Below are 20,801 nucleotides of genomic sequence, written 5' to 3' on the forward strand. Positions count from 1 at the left end.
GGATACTGCTTACCAGCGGTTTGCGCGTGTGGTTGCACGTCGACGTGGAGGACGACGCAAAAGTATAAATGAAAACCGACGCAGAACCTACGCCGCAGGACCTACGCACAACTCTAACGAGCCCTTAACCGGCTGCTCCGCGATGACATCATGTTCGCCGTGTGCACTTACTTATGTGGACGCGTTTTTGACAACCATCTAGACAACCCAAGAAACTGTAGCAACTTGCAACACTTAAAACCACACAGCAATGCCTTCGCATCATCATGGCAAACTGTTCTGTTTTTTTTTTTTTTAACATAAAAAACTGTTAACAATCATCAAAACAAATTATTCAAAAACAGAATTTATAGTCAGCCTTGTGCACCATCAATGTTATAAGGCTGATTTGATCAGTTCATCTCAAGTAGATATTGTGTGATTCAGCAGCTTCATGTGTGTGATGTAGCGGGTTGTGTCTCTATAAAGGTACGCTGATGTAACCCACAGCTTCAGTCTCTGAGTGAATGTTGTTCTAGCAACAGATATTCCCACAACCCTTCCGAATGGATAAGCAATCCCATCCCAGCATGCCACAGAATTAAGAGGGCAGAGACAGAACAACAGGGTTCCAGTAGGAAGAACAACCTCAATATCCCACTGTGTTTCTCTGCCGTTTTATCTAACCACATAATGCTGCAGTCAAGTGGTCTGCAAGTTCAAGCCCTATGTATCCTATAAAACAAAACATCTGCTTTTACAATCACAACTATAAGATAAGGGTAAACAGGAACCTTTATTTATTCCATTAGTAGTGTATCTGAATATCTCTCTATGATGAGAATTAAGTAAGGATGATGAACTCAACAGAGACAACAACTCTAGAGGGAACATCAAGAAAAACAACTCAATACCTTTTACGCACGGCTTAACTTTACCCTGGAGAAAAGAACGCCCATATACATCCAACAAACAAACACCCTCATTTTAAAACTCATATAAAATGTACTTACCTAACAACAATAGCTGATAAAAATGCTTTGCCTTTAGATGGTTTTCCTTTTATATGCCATACATATTTAGGTCAACCAAATCCGTTAAACAATACAAACCATTTTCATCAGCAGATAAATGTCTTCAATAGTGAGGTTTGTCCAAGTAAAGGTCATAGTGTGTGATGCCGAGACATTGTAGGTGGTTGACAGGGTGTTGCTATGTGCTTGCTAAGCTTTTCTGAGTATTTTAAGTGTCAGGGCTCGAAATTGCGAACATTTTGGTCACATATGCTACTGAAATGTAATAAAATTTTGATGCAGGACCTCAAAATATATTTGGGAGGGTTTCATCAAGTGCAAATCATTGTTGTGGTGCAAACCGTTTTAATTTCTTTACGAAACATTTACAATACTATATGGAATAATTAACGAACCAAAAAAACGTGTTGTTTTAGTATCCGAGGACATGCAGGGCTCAAAATTGCGACCATTTTGGTCGCATATGCGACCGAAATTTAATCTGTGCGACCTTAAAATATATTTGGGAGCATTTGTGCGACTGCCCATTTTGTTGTGACGCAAGTTGATTGTGATCCTGCGTGCTGGCGCTGTCCCAGGTTCAGTGTTCTCTCCAACGATACATAACCAATCAAATTTCACCATTAAGTTCTTGCGTTTAATAAAGACCGCAGATTGGCTAAAATGAGCGTCAGTCATTCCTTGTTGCCGTGAAGCGCGGAAATGTGAAAAGACGAACGCGTCGCGAGCATGACGAGAGCGAGCCGATTACAGCCAAGGTTATTACTGTATTTTTTGACGACGACCCGGATTCAAATGTAACTCCACCACCGGAAAATACGAGTTGACGTTAAACCTTTCAGAGAGAGTGGCTTAAAGATTTCGAGTGTCTCCGCTATGAAAATGTAACTTACTGTGTTTACTGTAAATCCTGTAAAACGGCGTTAATCAAAACATTTTAAGCGCCAGACGTACCTTGCTTAAACATGGCGAAAGATTGTCAAATACACTTACAACGCAACAAAATAAAAGTCTGTCAAACATAATGAAGTGGACAGATTGTAATTGGGTCCCCAGTGCTTCTATCAAACTAGAAAACGTGAAAAAAAACAACCCAGTAACTTAGTTTTGGTAAACTGTTTTTTGCATGCATGTGAAATATTAGGTCGTTCAGATTGTCACATATTTACTGTGGGAACACTAAAGATTTATTTTACATCTTTAAAAAAAACTCATAGTATGACCCCTTTAAAATAATAAAAATAATGATTTTGATAAAATCCCCCTCAAAAGAATTGTACTTTCATTTTTAATTTAAAAGGTTTTGCTATGCAAAAGAGAAATTGTTAAATTTTTATAAAATCGATTTAATAACCATGCTGTTTAAAAAGTGAAATGTAATTAAAGAAAATTTAAACTGAAAATACAGAAAAATAAAATTGGGAAGAAAATTTAATTTGTGAAAATAAAAAAACTGAATTGAAAATAAATCAATTAAAAAAACATGAAGGGCCCCACGAATCTACACAGAAGCTTGTTTAAAAATGGGCCAAGCACAAGTCAAGTGTGTGTAAATAATTTAAGATCAAGTTTGATTGTTCAAACTTTTAATCTTCAGGATGATGAAGTTGTGGTGCTCCTATAATTTTCAATGGATGCTCCTAAATTTTAAATTTGGGAGCACCAATGCTTCATACTAAAAAAAGTTTATTTTCAGCCCTGAGTGTGGGACATTTTGTTCTGGGTGGTTGCTAAAAGGATGCTTACACGATACCAAAAGAGATGTACTGCTTTGTGAGATTTTTTGTACCCGTTCTTATCATTATCAGGTGAAAATCAAAAGTAGGTGTGTCATAATAATACATCCATTTAATTTTTCTACATTTGCAGCTGATTAAAGGCGGGGTGCATGATTTTTGAAAAACACTTTGGAAACACACTTGTAGCCAATCAGCAGTAAGGTCAAAAAGAGGGTCAAAAGAGGGTCCAGATTCTTGGGGTAGGGGCGTGTTTGTTTAGGTGATTTCTAAGTCAACATTGGCTTTCAGAGATCATTCACCCCGCCTTTAATGTGTAAAACGTCTGTCACTGGATACTGTTTAGCTGCTTATATTTGTTAAGATGTCTCTGCCAAGATGAATTTTAGCCACTGATAATAAAACTGAAGGAGTATTCTAGACACAAAACTAACACAGCGACATGTAGGAAACCCAAACAATGCAGTAGGGCTGCACGATTCAGAGAAAAAATCTAATTGCGATTTTTCTGATCAAAATTGCGATTCGCGATTTAAAGTGCGATTCATTAGTATATAATAAAAGAGCTACATCCAGGTTTGTTGTGGTGGTTTTAATAGCACCAAAGAAAGATGCTGTGCTACTGTTTATTTAAGACCTCTGAAACATTGTACCAAGGTGTCTGCAAGACTTTGCTCTTCTGCAGACACACTTTTTTTTAAATCTAAGAACATTAAAAAAAATACAGTTTAACAAAAATGTATTAAAATTTTTTTTTTAAATAACATATAGGGCTATAGGCCAATGTATCTTGGCTGTCACTACAACAATGCTTCTGACAAGCAAATGTTTAGTTTTTTCTTTTAATCAAAAGACTATACTCATCTTGTTTTACTTTTCAGGCATATGTAATAAATGTAAATATAGTAGTTATTAGAATCTATGATTTAACATAAGCAAAAAATACAAATAAAACACTGCACAGTCCTCACTGTAGGATTTTAAATGTGGAGCTGCAGAAGCTTGTTCAGTTAAGAGTAAGGACTGATTTTAATTTTTGGTGTGTAATAAACATTTCTGACACAGAAAGCACCAGGTTACTGTCACTTTAAAACCCAAGACAGCTTTAAAACTGCCCTGCTTTAATGTACTGATAAACATCCAGCTGTTTATGTTCAATTAGACAAGAAGGAAAACTTAAGTTTAGTGATCACGCGTGTGCTGACTGCTCTCTGTGTGCGCTCCATGAACCCTCATGCATGTAAATATACTTTCAAAACGGTGCGGATGTGTGCGTGCAAGAAAGTATACTGTACCTCTTTCGTCTGCTGTGTTCCGAGCTTTAATGAAACCTGCTTATAGTCTGATGAGGCGCTTGTCATTGTTTGCGATGCATGACGAGAAACGGACGTATATACATTCCAACATTACACAAAACGGAAATGTTTTCGCGCATTTCTGTACTCTGATTTGCCGGTTAATGAGTTATAATGGGTTTTAAAAATAAATCTGCCAACTTCCATGACATTCCGCGTTGTGCAGTTAATTCCATTTGTATGCATTTCGCGATTCTGTCCGTGTTTTCCGCATCGCGGAAATCATATGGCCGTACACTTTGTTGGGGAGTTGAACTGCTGCTCGCGCAATGGCGTTATCTGACGTTCAGTCAGCACCTCAGTGTTAATGCCCTCTATTGGTTTAAACTGCATCAAACGTAAAATGCGCATGAAGCGAACTGTCAAAAACTGCTTACTAGATGATTGTTATATTTGATATTACTGAATCGAAATAATCGCAGCTTTTGCGATTCGAAAATCGCACCCATCCAAATCGCGATTTCGGTTTAAAAACGACTAATCGTGCAGCCCTACAATGCAGCATGTGTGTCATACTCAGATTTTTATCAAAAGTGATGTGTAACAAAAACAAAAACAAATCAGACTGTACCAGAGAAAAAAAAGAAAAAATGATAATGACAACCAGACACAGAATCATTGTAAAGGATTTCACACTGCAACTGTAGCTACTCATGAACTAAAACTACAAAGAACATCAAGAGGCAGTTTCCAGGACAAGGTTTAAATTAATCCAGGCCTTAGTTACAGTAGGACATTTTTACAAATATACCTTAAAAAAAAAACATTACTAGTGTGCATCTTGAAACAAAACAATGGCACTAATATATGTCAGTAAAAGATGTTATAAATGAAGGCAGCTCAAACATGCATTTTAATCTGGGACTACGCTAAGCCCTGTCCGAGTTATGAAGGGTCTATGTACCACTCAGTTTAGCTCCAACACTAATTAAACACACCTGAAGCCCCTTAATTAGCTGCTTCACGTGTGTTTGATTAGGGTCGTCCTAAAACTCTGCAGAGACAACGGCCCTCCAGGATCAGGATTGGTGACCCTGCACTAAATGAATCCTCACTAACCCAATTCGCACACTGCATCAATTCCAGAAGTGCCTTCTGTGTGAATACAAACACATCCTGCAATTGGCCGTATGATTTCCGTGATGCGGAAAACACATACAGAATCAAGGAATCCAGGCATAAAAATGGAATTTATTGTACAACACGAAATGTCACGAAGTAAAAAAAGTAGCGAATCCACCACGGCAATGAATTACTGTATGAGTGTGTGACTGTGTGTTCCCACACCGCGACACTCTTGACATCTGTTTACCAGGCTGTATAACTCATATATTTTACTCAGACGTGAGGGCTTACGAAGTGCGCACCCAAGAGCAGTCAACAACACTGAAATAAGTTTTATTTCTTGTTTAAGTGAACATAAACAGCTGGATGTTTACCAGTATGTTGAAACTTAAAGCAGTCTGGCTTGGGTCTTAAAGTGACAGGAGCCTGCTGCTTTCTGTGTAAAAATGTTCATTACACACCAAAAATGAAATGAACTTTTGCTATTTGTATTTATTGCTAATGTTAAATTATATAATAGGGATTAGTGTTGGGCGATATGCTCCATTTTGAGATCGTCCTATCATCAGCCCGTGAGATCGCCGATACACAATAGTATCGGGGGGCGGGGCAGAAGTTTACTCATTTATTAAACTACTGCCCGACTATATATCTAAAACTGAGCCTGATCTGCGTAATATCAAATGTGGCTGATGCTTGAAAGTAATGTACAACTGTGTGTGTATTATCATATTAATTATTTCACAAGTTTGAGTTATATGTGTATTATAATGTTGCTAGTCTTTTAGGCAATTTTTACAACGACGTAGCAAAAAACAGAAAAGGTTTTCCATGGCGTCTTTGAAAAATTTCACGTAAACACGACAACGCTGTCAAAAACATATGCGTTTACATGGATCCACGAAAAATACTAAATCTGCTGTTCCGGATTTCCAGTAGGGCTGCACGATAAATCGCATGCGATACCACGCGCATCACGTCAGTAATGCCGGTTCCTTGATTAGTATTAAATCGCCAACAGCTGTTTTCAGATGGCGCGACATTAACTGCACAGAGCCGTAATTCCCTGACAAGCTGGGCCATATCGCATACATATCGCAAGCGATACGTCCCCAATAATTAATGCAAAATTGCCCCGATTGTCAGTGAACTACGGCTCTGTGTAGTTAAAGCTGCTCCATCTGAAAACAGCTGATAGCGATTTACTACTAATCAAGGAACCGGCATTACTGACGAGATGCGCGTGACAAACACATACGATTTATCGTGCAGCCCTAATTTCCAGGTCAGTAGATGGCGATGTATCCTTGTAAAGAAACACTACAAGCCTGCGCATATATGCACTCGTCTTCTACAGATCAAGACCGCAAAATCACTGAGTAGACAGACATTGTGGTAGGTTTATTACTAAAGGTGACCATGGACTTTACAATTTTGTGAAGTTTGTTGGAAAAGCCAACTCAGCGTCCTGTAGGCCAACATTGTTGTTTAGGTTATAGGGCGCACTCACATTATCCAAACCAAACCAAACCATGCCCCAGCGCGATTGTCACCCCTCCCTACTCCCCCATGTGCACGCACTCACACTGTACTTTTTATCGATCCGAGTCCGGGCGCGCTTTCGTCATTAAGATGCGATTGTTTTGAAAAAAGCAGGAAGTAAAGCTCTCTCTTAACACTGGAACCCACCGTAATGATAAGTCTGTGTTTTTTATTTGGAGTCGTTTGGTGCGCGATTACAGACAGCCTTCTCACATGTCATCATATTGCTTAGTTGATCTGTCACGTGCGCAGCTCGGACATTCAGGTAACCCGCTGCGCGCATCAAAAGGTTTTTACGGCGGCAGATGAAGGTGAGTGGTCGCGCAGCTGACGTCTTCGCCTTTTGAATCGCGCTCAGGCGCGAATGCGCTCACACCACAGCCTTCCGCGCCTGAGCCCAAGTGAACCGCGCTCCGGCCCACCTCTGCAACCCGGCCGCGGCGCGATTAACCAATCCGCGCCCGGGCGCGGAACAGAGCGATCACACTTGTCAAACAAACCAGGCTTTGGGGGTCAAACGCGCCCGAGCGCGGTTTGGTTTGGATAGTGTGAGTGCGCCCATACTCACACATGCCTATAGACTGAATTAACACATGTGTATCATATCACTGTTATCACAGATTAAAAATGTTTTGTCAAACTTCCTCAAATGCTTGCTTTTTCAGGACCCCAAAACACTGTTGTCGTGTAAACGAACAGCCAAACCACAAAAACCGTTCCTGGTTTCGGTTGGAAACATTGAAATGCCCCCTCTGTGTAATTCCCTATTAGGAATCATTTTACTCTGTCCATTTAACCACCGCAAAAACAAACTCCTGCTGAGGGCAATACAGATTTGAGCTGGTATCCAAAAGGTTGTAGGTTTAAATCCCACAAGGATTGTTACATGAACAACTGTGTCCTTGATGAAGAAATGGTTGTGGATCAATGTCCTTTTAGACCCAATAAGCTAGTCTAAGTCAGAAGTTTATTAATTACATATATAGTCAAACACTGAGTGTTTATATTAGCAGGTTATTGTAAAGAAGCTCTTTAAACCTACACCCAGTATTCTGAACCAAAACTGGACCATGTTGTCTATGTAGGGGACTGGCTTTTTAGACATTATCAATATCTGTAGCAACTAAGGTATTATGATGGTTGCCTTAGTTACTATTATAAACGTCTGTAAAAAGGGGTCCAAGAGATCGGGTCGCTCGCGGTGTGAGCACACAGCTGGACCGCAGCGCGGCAGAAGATGGCGTCGTACGTACACACACATATATATGTGCTGCGTGTTCATCTTAAATTTTACAACACCGCACATGCTGATGTGATGGGGTGTGTAACACACACACACACACACACACACACACACACACACACCGGGCTGTTAACTGGCGCCAACCACGGCACGTGCCAGTTAAATTCACCTCAAATCAACAACACTACGCGCTAAACGTGATTATTATCGCATGTGTAATGTGCTGATGTTTTGATATGCAGGTTTAAAAGTGGCACATATGGATTTAGGACGGGTAAAGTGTTGTAGACAGAAGCGGTCAGTGTAAACATCACGACTGGAGATTATAGCGTTACATAAAAGCGCGACACACAAACACATGGAGAGAGGATGGGTAGATTTCACGCGTCCTGCAAGAATATATTCATACACAAACACGTCTAAGCTTCTATCATCAACACCGTTAAACGTGTTTAATTCAGTTTAACTTAGTTGTTAAAACGCAACACACCTAAAGCACAGCACGCACACGCCACGGACCAAACGAGTGCAAACCATCATTACACGACTCATTAGACACGTATTCACATCACATCAAGCATTTTAGTCAACATCCAACCATCGAGATTAACGATAAAGACAAATATACACAATAATCGGTTATATTAATTCAAACTATCAGATTTGTCTTATGAAAAAGATAATCTTGAGGGTCGTGTGATAAATAAAGTTGCTCTACTTCAGAATCAGCTCCACGCGTGATCACCATTCAGAGTAAATACAGACAATGTTTACACTTATAAATTCCAGACATTATCAACGTACCTTTTTCAGTCTAGACGCACTCAGCAAAACTTTCAGGATGCGGTTTACAGTAAAAACGCCGCAGAACTGTACAATTGAAATTCCCACACCGAAATCTTTCTGGGAGAAAAGCCAACGTAGTGAAACAGGCGAACCCTCCCCTCCACAGTCGCCTTGAAAGCCCGCCTCTGCTTTCCGATTGGCTAACGGACCTGTAACCGGAACGGTAATTGGTTTGGCTCGCTTGTCTGTATAAGATACGCGTCGCTATTGGTGGATTGTGAACGCAGAGCGTAATAAGGATGTTGACCATCCAACCTCGGACAAAAGGAGCAGCAGCGAGCACTGTTGACTGGTTAAACAGCGCTGACTAGTGGATTTATTCAAAACCACACTAATTTAAAGACAGAAAAACAACTGATCCTATACCACCATCTTAAATCATATGTTATGTTTAACTGAGCATCAGGCTATTACAGCTGTAATAAATGTGGTATTTTGGATAAAAAAAATTATAGGAAAAAGAGGAAATCTGAAGAATCGTTTAGCCATGTCAGAGTAGTGGAAAATTTGGACTCTCTGCCAAATTCAAAGTTTTCTAGTTAAAACTGCTGCCCATATTGGGGAATGAGGGGGGTCATCATTTGGTAGGAGTCTCAGCACCGCACTGGTCTTACCACATTTGGCACCCAAAACCATAACACTCAATACAGATTTACAGTGTCAGGTGGTGAACACCTGCAAACATCTCTGCTGATGTGTCTGAACAAGAACCGTGCACATTAAAAAAACAAAAAAAAATGACTGGACATCTGTTTAAGTTTATAAATCATCACTTGAACATTCCACAGCACTGCTGACATAACGTTTATGTGTACAGAAGATTAAACCACAAATGAGTTATAAGTGCAGAAAAATCATGGCGCAGCAACATCAACAACATAACATAATTAAGATGGTGGGGTTTGTCTGTGACTATCATTGACAGAAAAGTGAAATTCTTTATTGTAGATAATATAAGGCCTGCTGATAGGGGAGAGCGGTGCACAAAGTAAAGCTTTTTGACTTTGGCTCTATCGTTCAAAAAATATTTAAGTTAGATTAATAATTTTTACACAATCAACACACACATCTCTGCTACAAATATGTAGATAAAAAGGTCTCGTTCTAAGGTAATAAACTCATAACGGTTCATTATGAAAGGTCTTTGTACACCCCTGATAATATAGTTTTGTATATTATTTTGCATTTCTGTCAAAAGATCCTTCTGAATATTACACACTGCACCTTTAAACGTTCAGTTCGGATCAAATGTTATGATCAATGTTTTTTTTATATATATATATATATAAAAAAGTTTCACATACCTGCAACTGTATTCATACTACGAAAAACTTTTTAGCCTACATAATTCTCTAAAGATTTAATTGTGAATAATTTTCAGGAACTATTGAAGCAAAACTTGTCACTCACCAGAGGATGAACGGATATCCACCAGAGAATATGGCCACAATCCATCCACACCATTAGAAGACAGAGGAACAGAGGAGATGAAAAAGTTTTAGTGTCTCGCTTTGTACATTTTTGCACATTTACACAAAAGAAAATTTAGAATATGTACCTTTGTGGTTGTGTTATAATCCCATCAATACATCTGAGACAGAAAAGTCCTGAAATATAACCTGAAAAAAATGTATTAGCATGAAGTATCTTTACATTTCAAAGATCTCGCTTTACCGGTGAGTGCTAGCATTTCTGATCGAATCCAAAGCACGGCTGTACGGATTCTGGACAGAATTCCGGCAGAAGAACAGAAGACAAACTCACAGATTTTACACAAAATAAATATCCGACTATTGCTGCTCTGACTGCTGACTAGTTTTAATGAAGGGGTTAACGTTAATGAGGATTTGTGATGGACAGAGAGGATACACAGATTCTCTTGATGCTAAATTTAGTCACATACACATGCGCAGGTGCAAAAACAAACAGGCCTGTGTACACTGCAAGCTCTGATGCAGGGAGAGCATCTGTTTTAATTGCTAATAATAACATATCATTATTTATGGATAAATGTTAATTATATTCATTCGTTGTGAATTTTTTTTTTTTACTGATTATTATTATACTAATAATTCTCTGAAATCCTTGATCCTGATTGGCCAAATGTGTCATTTTAAGGTTTGTAATTCCCACAGCCTGATCCAGGTACTGTGAGTCATCATAACAGATTTAATTTGGTTATTTTTGAGGAAATTACTTAACAAATAGACAATATCTGTCCATAAAACAGCTTTTGAGTCAACTGTCCTATTAGTTTTGGCCTCTTTAAAAAGGGGGAGTTGCATATTAAACGTCTGTAATTCCTAAAGCCTGACTATTAGTCAGGATTTATTCTGACATCATAACCAGCTGGTTCGTTGTTGTTCTGGTTTTCAAAGTCTGGACCGAGTAAAAAAAATTTAAATTACCGAAATTACCTGCATTCTCACTATTGCATAGATTATGAAAGCATGCAGATAAACAATCTAAAGAGATCTATAATCGCATTGAAATAAATGGCATATTTAGCAAGCGTGTTTGTGAACCTAAATGTCATTCTGAAAATATTAGAACAGAACCTCATGCACAGTATTTGGAGCTTTGTTATTATGTTGGTTGTTGCTACTGAAAAGGTTTTTTCTTTAGCTTTATTACACAACAAGCACTACATTCATAAAGAGTGAATAATGTGTAACTCGACCCCTCACCCCATTATAAAGGCCCTCAGCCCCCGCGATGGAAGAGTTTGATTGGCTCACCTCAGGCTGAAAGTTCTCAGGGTGCAGAGCGTTGGTTTCACCTGCATGAACAGACCCGAGAACTTCTCTTTACTTTACACCTGTTAACTCCTGTGAACTTGGCCCAGATAGTTGTGTTTACCCTCCTCGCTCTGAAACCCAACCGGCAGTCTAACGTTACACAACACAAACAAGGGTGTGAAAGAAAAGCAAACGCAGCACTCCTACCTTTGTACAGCACTGTAAACAATAGTTGTGTTACCAGAATATGTGCTCACTGTTGGTTTCTTCCCACATATATATATATAGTCTGTGAAAGTGAAAATAATCACTTAGAAGGTTTAAGGTCACAACAGCATTATTTTGTTTTGCTTTTGCCTGGTTAAAGCCCCCAACCGCACAGAAATGTTTGAATATTGTTATTATACATTTAATGTGCAGACACAAGTGTAAGAGTGACTTTCTAAGAATGTGTGCACTGTGATTGTTTGCTGTGTTTAAATGTGAGAGACCAGACCAGTCTGACACGGTGATCTGCCTGGTAAGAGCATGTGTTTTGGGTGGGATTATTTGTTTGGAAGACCACTGGCAGACAGGTGTGTTCGGTAAACCTTATACCTGTTTGAATTCTCTGTCGGTGACAGTCATGCAGGAAAAATTACACTTCAAGAGTTTGATTACGACATCTAAACAGAAACTTCCATTCAAATCCCTACAGTTTTTACTTTTTAAAAGCAAATCAGTAGGTCCTATGTAAAGAATAATTGATGATGGGCTGTTGAAATATTCAAAAATAATGTACACCCAAAGTGGTTCTGAGGTAACTTACGACACGAAGCAGGTGTACACTCTTGTAACCACGGATGTGCATAATCTTCAAATAATTTAATGGCCCATCGTCAATTATTCCACGGTTACCACAGACATAACTGTTAATACAATATCAAGGGAAATAACTCACAATTATATTTTTTTTACTTAATTTTGCGGCCATTTAAAAAAATCGATTTATATGCATTGATGCTTAATACAAGGATGGTTAGATAAAAGGGTCATGGATGGATGAATGTGTGGACCCTACTGAAAAATCCAGCTAAGACCCGCATAAGCTGGTGAGCTGGTTTTAGCTGGTCTCCCAGCTTGGTTTTAGCTGGTGTAGCAAGCTGGTCTAGCTGGTGTGCAAGCTGGTCTAGCTGTGTTTTGGTCACTTTTTAAGCTAGACTTAGCTGGTCAGGCTGGACGACCAGCTGACCCACCAGCATGACCAGCTTTGTCAGGCTGGGAGGACCAGCGTAAACAGCTAGTGCCACCTTAAGCCAGCTAAAACCATCTACCAGCTTATGCTGGTCTTAGCTGGATTTTTCAGTAGGGGATATCTATCTATTATAGGCAGATATATAAACAATATCCATCTTTAGTATATAGACAGTATTTTAGTGAATTATTTGTGATTAAACTAAATTTTCTAGTAGGTATTACAACAAACTTTAACTGTTTATTTGCACCAGAAATTTGTGTGTTGACTGTGTAAAACAATTATGAATCTAACTTAAATATTTTTTGAATGACAGAGCCAAAGCCAAAAAGCAGTAGGTTGTGCCCCGCTCTCCCCTACTTTATAATATGATGGAATGTACTATTAATATTATCAATGTTTAACTTAATTTGGGATGGCACAAAGGTGAGTACATTTTGAAAAATGTTCACAATTTAACTAAGGTTTCAACACAAGGTGATTTTGAACTAATGACTGAAACTTACCGACATGTGAACCTGTTGGATGAACATTTTGTGAATATAGGCTACTTGAGCTCCTATTTACGTTGACTCAAATCAAAGGGACACTGATTTTGTGATTTTTGCAATATTACTAACGCGTTTTAATATGCACCGCGTGTCCCCTCTGACTTTCCGTACTATCGGTTTCACGTTATCTCCATACATAGCGTTGCAGTTAACACGAACACTTGATTCACGTGTGTAACGTTATTCAATGCATTTATACACCCGACGAGGAAACACTAAAACACTTGCGACGGTTTAAGTACATTCACCTTAAGAAAATTGTGTTACACAATACAAATATAGTTGTGTTTTTTAAAGTGAACTGCGATCCATCAGTCTCGGTTTGTCATGATCGTACGTCACTTCGTGTTCACTAGAATACTGAACAGCTTGTCGAGACAGTTTTATTGCAAAGTTATTGACACGTATCGAGTGAAACGTGTCGTTTGTCAGTCATCTCATCTTGAAAAGTGTTTTGTGAGTATGCAGTATGCTTCAGAGAAAAGCAGTGAACACGAGTCAAGTGTTGCACTACCAAAACAACAGACTGCACGAGGTGCTGAAACTCAACAAGTCAACACTAACAAGGGTGAGACATGCGCACTACAATATGTGTCATGTGAACTTGTTTTATAAGGCTAATGTGAAATTATCGGCATTGGCCTCCCAAAAGTATTTTGACAACTTCACAAAGATAACATTGAATTGTAATACTAAAAACAGAGCAAGTGACATGTATTAGCACAAATGCAATTTTAGTCTCAATGCGATGGGTAAATATAGATTTTGGTGCAAAAGTCTCCATCACTAGCTTTGTTGTATGAGCATCACTTTCTGTATTACGATAAACAGTAAATATGTACACAAAATCTAAAAATGTTCATAACAAAAAGGTAAAAGTCAGTAATTAGTGTGATCTCTCTTGGCACAAAACACCTTAAAGTGGCCATGGCACAAGACTTTTTTAAGATGTCAAATAAATCTTTGGTGTCCCCAGAGCACATATGTGAAGTTTTAGCTCAAAATACCATATAAATAATTTATTATAGCATGTTAAAATTGCCACTTTGTAGGTGTAAGCAAAAATGTGCCATTTTGGGTGTGTCCTTTAAAATGCAAATGAGCTGATGAAATTCAAACACTGAATCTCAATGATGGTGGTTTGTTGCAATTAAAACTCAATTGTGGTTTTCTCTGCACTAAATGGCATTGCTGTGTTTGGATAGTGCAGATTAAGGGGTGGTATTATTATAATAAGAGCTCCTTATGACATCACAAGGGGATCCAAATTTCAACAACCTATTTTTTCATGTGCTTGTAAAGAATGGTTTACCAAAACTAAGTTACTGGGTTGATCTTTTTCACATTTTCTAGGTTGATAGAAGCACTGGGGACCCAATCATAGCACTTATACATGGAAAAAGTCAGATTTTCATGCCATGGCCCCTTTAAACTCTTTCGGTGAGACGTTCTGACGTCATTCGATTTGATTTCGAGATTATGATTTCATTTCAAGAGATCCTGCAGGGTCAAGTTATTGATCTAGTGTAAGAGGAGATCACACTAAATACTTGACACCATAGATTAAATATATATTTTTTATAATATTGCATATGAATTTCCTGCATTTTCTGGTTTTATCACTATAAAGATACTGAAAATGGTTATATATGGTTATTATAACATTGCAAAAACAACAAATCTAAAGGTGGCCTAAGACTTCTGCAAAGTACTGTAAATAAACAAAGTTAAAAGTTTTAAATAGTGTGCTTGTGCTATTATTTTAATACCCATTGCACTGATATTTTATCATTTAATGCAAAGACATTCAGAAAGTTGTGTCCAAATATATATATTTTTAAAGGCAAGTATAAAATCAAATGATCAATGTGATGTTTGTCAGTAGTTCTCTCTCCAAAAATGAGTTACACATCTGTTCTGTTGTGACTCAAAAACTGTGCAATAGTAAAATGCAAGTATCTGTGACTAACCAGTAGGGATGTGGAGTAATTCTTATAAAATTAATAAATTCACGTGTCACTTTTTAAAAGATGTGATGTGATGCCTCCATCCTTACAAAACTACACAAGATGAAAGAAACTAGCCTAGATTACATGAAATCAATTCAGTATCTTGTTTGAATCATGGTAACTGATGAATGTTTGGCAGCTGAGAGCATAAAACCATCAAAGGTAAATAGACATTTGGAAATCAGATGCATTTTGAGTTTGGTTTGTCTAATTCAGTGTAATATTAATACATTTAATGTTTGAGATTGTGTCATCACTTTTTGTGAAATGTAAAAATTAATTCCTTTAGCAAATCATGTTGAGAAACTCTGTTATCATATAATACTATAACATAATACGAAAACTCTCCCTGTTACTTCTGTTTCTCTGTTTTTTGTTAGTAGGAGGAAAGAAGGTAAAACAAACGAAGAAAGATCCAAAGAAGAACAAGAAGAAGAAGAAAAGACAAGATGCAGAATGCACAGAGAGTCTGATGTCCGAACTTCCCTTTACTAACATTAAGATCTGGAAGGATCTGGACTGTGAGTCGTTTCTCCTTCATCAGCAGCATTCCTATGTAAAACAAAAGCAGACACGCTTACCTTTTAAAGTTAAAGTCTCGCGTCCGGATGTAAGCTAAAGTCATCGTCCAGGAGGTGGAATCATTGTGTGAAGTCTTTAAGGCAGAATGATGTTAAACTGAAGGGTGATGTTCGCTTGCCAAGTGATACGTGGATCGGCCTTGTACCACAGCTGCCCTGCATTCAAATATCCCAGCTGGCTACTTTCTATGAATAAAACATTTGTTGGGGCTTTCACAGTTTTTTTCTTTGCCTCCCTGTGCCTACGAAATCATAACGTCGTATCTCTGAAAGACTTTAGAAATGCTCGTTTTTTTAAATGGGTTTAACACGGCAAGCATTAGCTGCCATTTTACGGTTTACTGTAGGTTAACTATAGACCCACTATGAGTAACCCACTTCTTGTCAAAATAAACTTGATTTTGGTTACATGTGTTTTTTGCCAAAATAACATGTAAGATATTCCATCATGTATGCCAACATGTAAATCAACAGGGATTACAAGCTGTTTGCTTTCATTTATTTATTTATTTTAAGTCATTTATTTGTGGGCTATGGTGGCTACGGACAGCTCAAATTGTGCCTTGCCTAGACGTCTTTGGATGGCTATTAGACATCTTTTAAACCCCGAATTGCTTGCTGGGTGATTTTTTAAATTGAATTATAAATTGAATTATCAGCATAAGAACTTCAGTTAGTTTTAACAGCTTCACTGAAAGCATGAAAATCTGACCGTCTGTAGCAAGAGGATAACATGGTCACAAATACATTTACTCAATTGGTGACTTAAAAATCTTTCCTCAATTTATTTCTTTTTTTGTCATGAGATTTAGACTGAGTGTCATGACTGATGTTTTTTACACTTTCAGTTACCAGCACAGAATCAAGTGTAAAGAAAAAACGTAAGAGAGGAGAAAGTGGACGAGTGGAAAGTGAGGAAGATGGAGATAAAAAGAAACAGAAGAAGGAGACGTCGCGCCCAAACTACTTTGTCTCGGTGCCAATCACCAACCTAAAGGTACGGAAATAAGAAATCGGAAATAAGAAATAATGTTGTATTTTGATTTGATATTGGGTCATGTCAGCAAAATATAACTAATAGTTATTAAAAATGTGGATTGGTAGAGCATTGTGCACACATTCTGATAAAATCTATAGCCTGAATCTGTAGCTTTTATGTTATTGCTTTGGTCATATAAAAATGTTTACCAAATGCATAAATGTGTAGGGTGAATTTCACACCTAATTCAGGTGTTCACTTTCATTTTGAACGCTGCTATAGATACTGTGCCCTTGCATTTGGGTAAAATTAACCAGTCAGTGGCTGTGGGCGGGGCTTTATCAGTGTGACATCACATGAATTGACCCTTTAAGTTTTCTGCATCTCTATAGTCATTTGGAATGTATTACATGGAGCATGTTTCTTCTTCTCAGCTGTCCATGATCCTATAAGAACATAGCTGTTATTCAGCAGATGACCAGTGGTGGCCGGTGACTTCTTTTTCAAAGGCGCACGAAGCGAAGCTCATCACAACATGCATTTAGCCTGTCGTGTGTGTGGCTCGTCATGTCAAAATATATGTTCGGCACGTTATGTGCATCACGTGTCATGTCAGAATAAGTGCCTGCTGCACACTCATCGAAGGGATTTATGATAAAGAGACGCTTACGTTTGCCAGATACTAGCTTCATCTCATGTGTACCGTATTTACGGACTATAAGTCGCTCCGGAGTATAAATCGCATCAATAAAAAATGCGTCATGAAGACGAAAAAACATACATAAGTCGCAATGGACTACACGTCGCGTTTATTAAGAAAATTATTTCACAAAATCCAAGTCGAAGAACAGATTTAATCTGGAAAGGCAAGTTATTCAGTTAACAAAAAACACTAGCAGAATGCTGAATATATGTCTTTACGTTAACGTAACATTATCAGTTATTTATACGATACACAATTAGCATACAAATCTTACCTGGAAGGCTGAATAGGCTAAATCAGTGGTTTTCAAAGGGGTCCACAAGATGGTGCCAGGGGGGCCCCAGATTTATGTCATTTTATAAAATACATTCATTTATCATGAATTCTGTGTAATTAAACCTAAAAAATAACAAGCCAACTTACCAACAGCACTACTAGCTATAATTTTATATGTTTTGTTTAATTAAAATATTACATTTTAAAACTGTTTCTGTCATAAATTTTCTTTCGGGGGGCCGCGAAAAAATGCACTGTACACAAGGGGGGGCCGCACACTGAAAAAGTTTGGGAACCACTGGGCTAAATGAACAGAACAAGCCACGATCATTAAAGGGACACTTCACCCATTTGCATTAAGCGGTGTATAGTTAGAAACCCCAATCATGTTTTTGAATGGTCGTGCATCATTCCCTCTGTTTCCCCTGAGACAGGAGAAATATGGATTTCAGTCTTGCACTTCCTTCTTTCAATGATGTAAAAATCATCATTTTGCATCATTGAAAGAAGGAAGTCCAATATCTTTGTTGAGGGGGTGAGACTACAAACACTCCTTTTCTCACTCAAATAGGCACCAAATTCGAAATGTATGTTACATTTCGACTACAAATATGATCCACTTTTAATAAAGATTAATGTTTCTATGGGTGAAATGCTCCTTTAAGTTCGCTGGCTCGTCATTCCACATCACTGAATCCATTGAATTACATAAATACAGGAGCAGCATATAGCGGACTCTCGCGGATGTAGATGGTAATGTTGACTTTTGGTTCATTTATGTCAAAATTAATTCATACTTACTTAAAAGTCACGCCTGACAATAAGTCACCGAACCAGCCAAACTATGAAAAAAAGTGTGAAAATACAGTAATCAGAGTTTAGTGTTAAGTTACTGTCTTGCAAGTATTTTGTGAATGTGAGGGTGTCTTTTATCATAAACCCTTTCGATGCGTCTGCGGCAGGCACTTATTTTAAAATGATGCTTGATGCACATACGTTGACATAACGCAACAAACACATATTTTTTTGACATGACGAGCCCACACACATGACACTCCAAACACATATTTTGTATTTGCGCCCCTCGTAGAAGAAGTCTGCAGATGACACTGTGCTAATTTACAGTATACTGTATGTGTGTGTATGTGTGTCAGATCAAACAGGCCGTGAAGGACGTTCAGAAATTGGTGCTGGAGAAAGATTCACGACTGTCCCGAGCTCTCATACCTGTGGACACCTTACACATCACCTTACTAGTTACACACCTGAATACACAGGAACAGGTTGAAGTGTAAGAGCTCTGATTTACTACTGTGTGTGTGTGTGCGTGCGTGCGGGTGTGCGTGTCGTATCTGGTAAACAGTTGATTAATGTAAGTAATGAATTTTAATGCTTTTATTTTGTGTGTGTGTTAGTGCTGTGTCTGCATTATCCGAGCTGGAGAAACCACTGAATGCACTGCTGGGCGGCAGAAGTTTTATTTTACCCTTCTGTGGTGTTGGACATTTTAAACAAGAGGTGGCATTTATTCAGATAGCAGAAGGAGATCATCTGAGCACGCTTACACAGATGGCAGGTAAACACTCATTCTCTATACATTACAGTTGAAAGATGTTTGTACAGTTCGAATGCCTTCAACTTCTTCACCATCAGCACAGCAGACTGAATTGCAAAAATGTTTTCAAACAAATGTCCCCAATTTTCCATTGGTGGAAAAACAGATAGGCCTGCTGTAAACTCACAGCATGAGTTGAGGTGATGTCGTTGTGCTGCTGGGCTGTTGAAGGAGCTGTATTTTCATTGAATCACTAACGGTAGATTTAAACGGTGCGTAAGCATTAACGCTTCTCATTTACTTTGAATGGGTGACGTTGCTGAATTGTGGATCCGTCAGCGTTGCGTCCCTGCCGTTGCTCGCGGCAGAAGTTGAACATTGCTCAACTTTTCAAGCACCAATGTCACGTGTGTGTCAGCCAATCACAATTCTGGCTAATTCTGGCACATTTACAGTCATGTTTGTTAAAGGGGACATATAATTAAATACTTTTTCCATGTTTAAGTGCTATAATTGGGTTCCCAGTGTAGGGCTGTTCAAAAAATCACCTGCGATTCTCATGTGTGTTTCATCAGTAAAGCCGGTTCGGTGATTAGAAGTAAATCGCCATCAGCTGCTTTCAGATATAGCGGCATTTACTACACAGAGCCGTAGTTCACAGAGAAGCTAGGCAAATCGTGTTCATAATTGAGGAAAACCAACCCCGACACAGCCATTTATTGCATAGATCAGCTCATTTGCATTTTAAAGCACATTTTTGCTCACACCTACAAAGTGTCAATTTTAACATGCTATAATAAATTATCTATATAATATTTTGAGCTAGAACTTCACATATGTACTCTGGTGATAACAAAGATTTATTTGACATCTTAAAAACGTCTTGTGAAATGTCCCCTTTAATGTTCATTGTCCTTGTTTAACAAAACAAACAAACAAACAAAAAAAGATCGCCTTATGCAAACAACCTAGTGCAGAACCAGCCAATTTAGTTCAAGACCGGAGAACTGAGGAGCAAGTATTGTGGCCACTTGATTGGCTGTTGGCCACGCATCAGACACGTCCTCCGTCAAGCGTTAACGCTTACGCCCTGTGTGAATGTACCATAAGTGCTAGAAACCCCCTACTTCCATACTACATAGTAGGCGAAAAGCAGTAGGCGAGGCGAGTACTAGTATGTCCGAATTCATAATATTCGAAAAACAGTAGGTGGAAAGTACCGGGATTACCTACTACTTCCGGCAAGATCCTGAAGTTTTCATTCATAGACAGTTTGCTATCCCATGATCCCCAAGAGACAAGTTATCCAACGAAGAAGACGACGGAGAGGCGTTTTTTTATTAAAAAATGCCTTAAAGAGGTAACGCGGCTCTAT

At 38.4% G+C, this 20,801-nt stretch overlaps 2 protein-coding genes across 26 annotated transcripts in view; one reads left to right on the top strand and one right to left on the bottom strand.

Moving 5' to 3' along the window:
* Positions 1–8,918, bottom strand: part of epb41l2 (erythrocyte membrane protein band 4.1 like 2) — a 94,384-nt gene extending 85,466 nt beyond the window's left edge. For all 21 annotated transcript variants that reach the window (XM_073855794.1, XM_073855809.1, XM_073855808.1 and 18 more), the window contains exon 1: positions 8,759–8,918. The gene's annotated coding sequence lies outside the window, so the exon portion shown is untranslated. The remainder of the gene's footprint in view (positions 1–8,758) is intronic.
* A 4,508-nt stretch (positions 8,919–13,426) lies between these two features.
* Positions 13,427–20,801, top strand: part of LOC141350533 (A-kinase anchor protein 7-like) — a 33,545-nt gene continuing 26,170 nt past the window's right edge. For 2 of the 5 annotated variants that reach the window (XM_073855813.1, XM_073855815.1), the window contains exons 1-5: positions 13,429–13,891; positions 15,713–15,853; positions 16,762–16,910; positions 19,026–19,162; positions 19,287–19,447. In XM_073855813.1, coding sequence (XP_073711914.1) covers positions 13,651–13,891; positions 15,713–15,853; positions 16,762–16,910; positions 19,026–19,162; positions 19,287–19,447 — 829 coding nt within the window. In that variant the 5' untranslated portion in view covers positions 13,429–13,650. Of the gene's footprint in view, positions 13,892–15,712; positions 15,854–16,761; positions 16,911–19,025; positions 19,163–19,286; positions 19,448–20,801 lie in introns of all 5 variants that reach the window. The other 3 variants (XM_073855817.1, XM_073855814.1, XM_073855816.1) reach the window with 3 other exon arrangements.

The sequence above is a fragment of the Misgurnus anguillicaudatus genome, chromosome 18, assembly GCF_027580225.2.
Source record: "Misgurnus anguillicaudatus chromosome 18, ASM2758022v2, whole genome shotgun sequence".
NCBI lineage: Eukaryota > Metazoa > Chordata > Actinopteri > Cypriniformes > Cobitidae > Misgurnus > Misgurnus anguillicaudatus.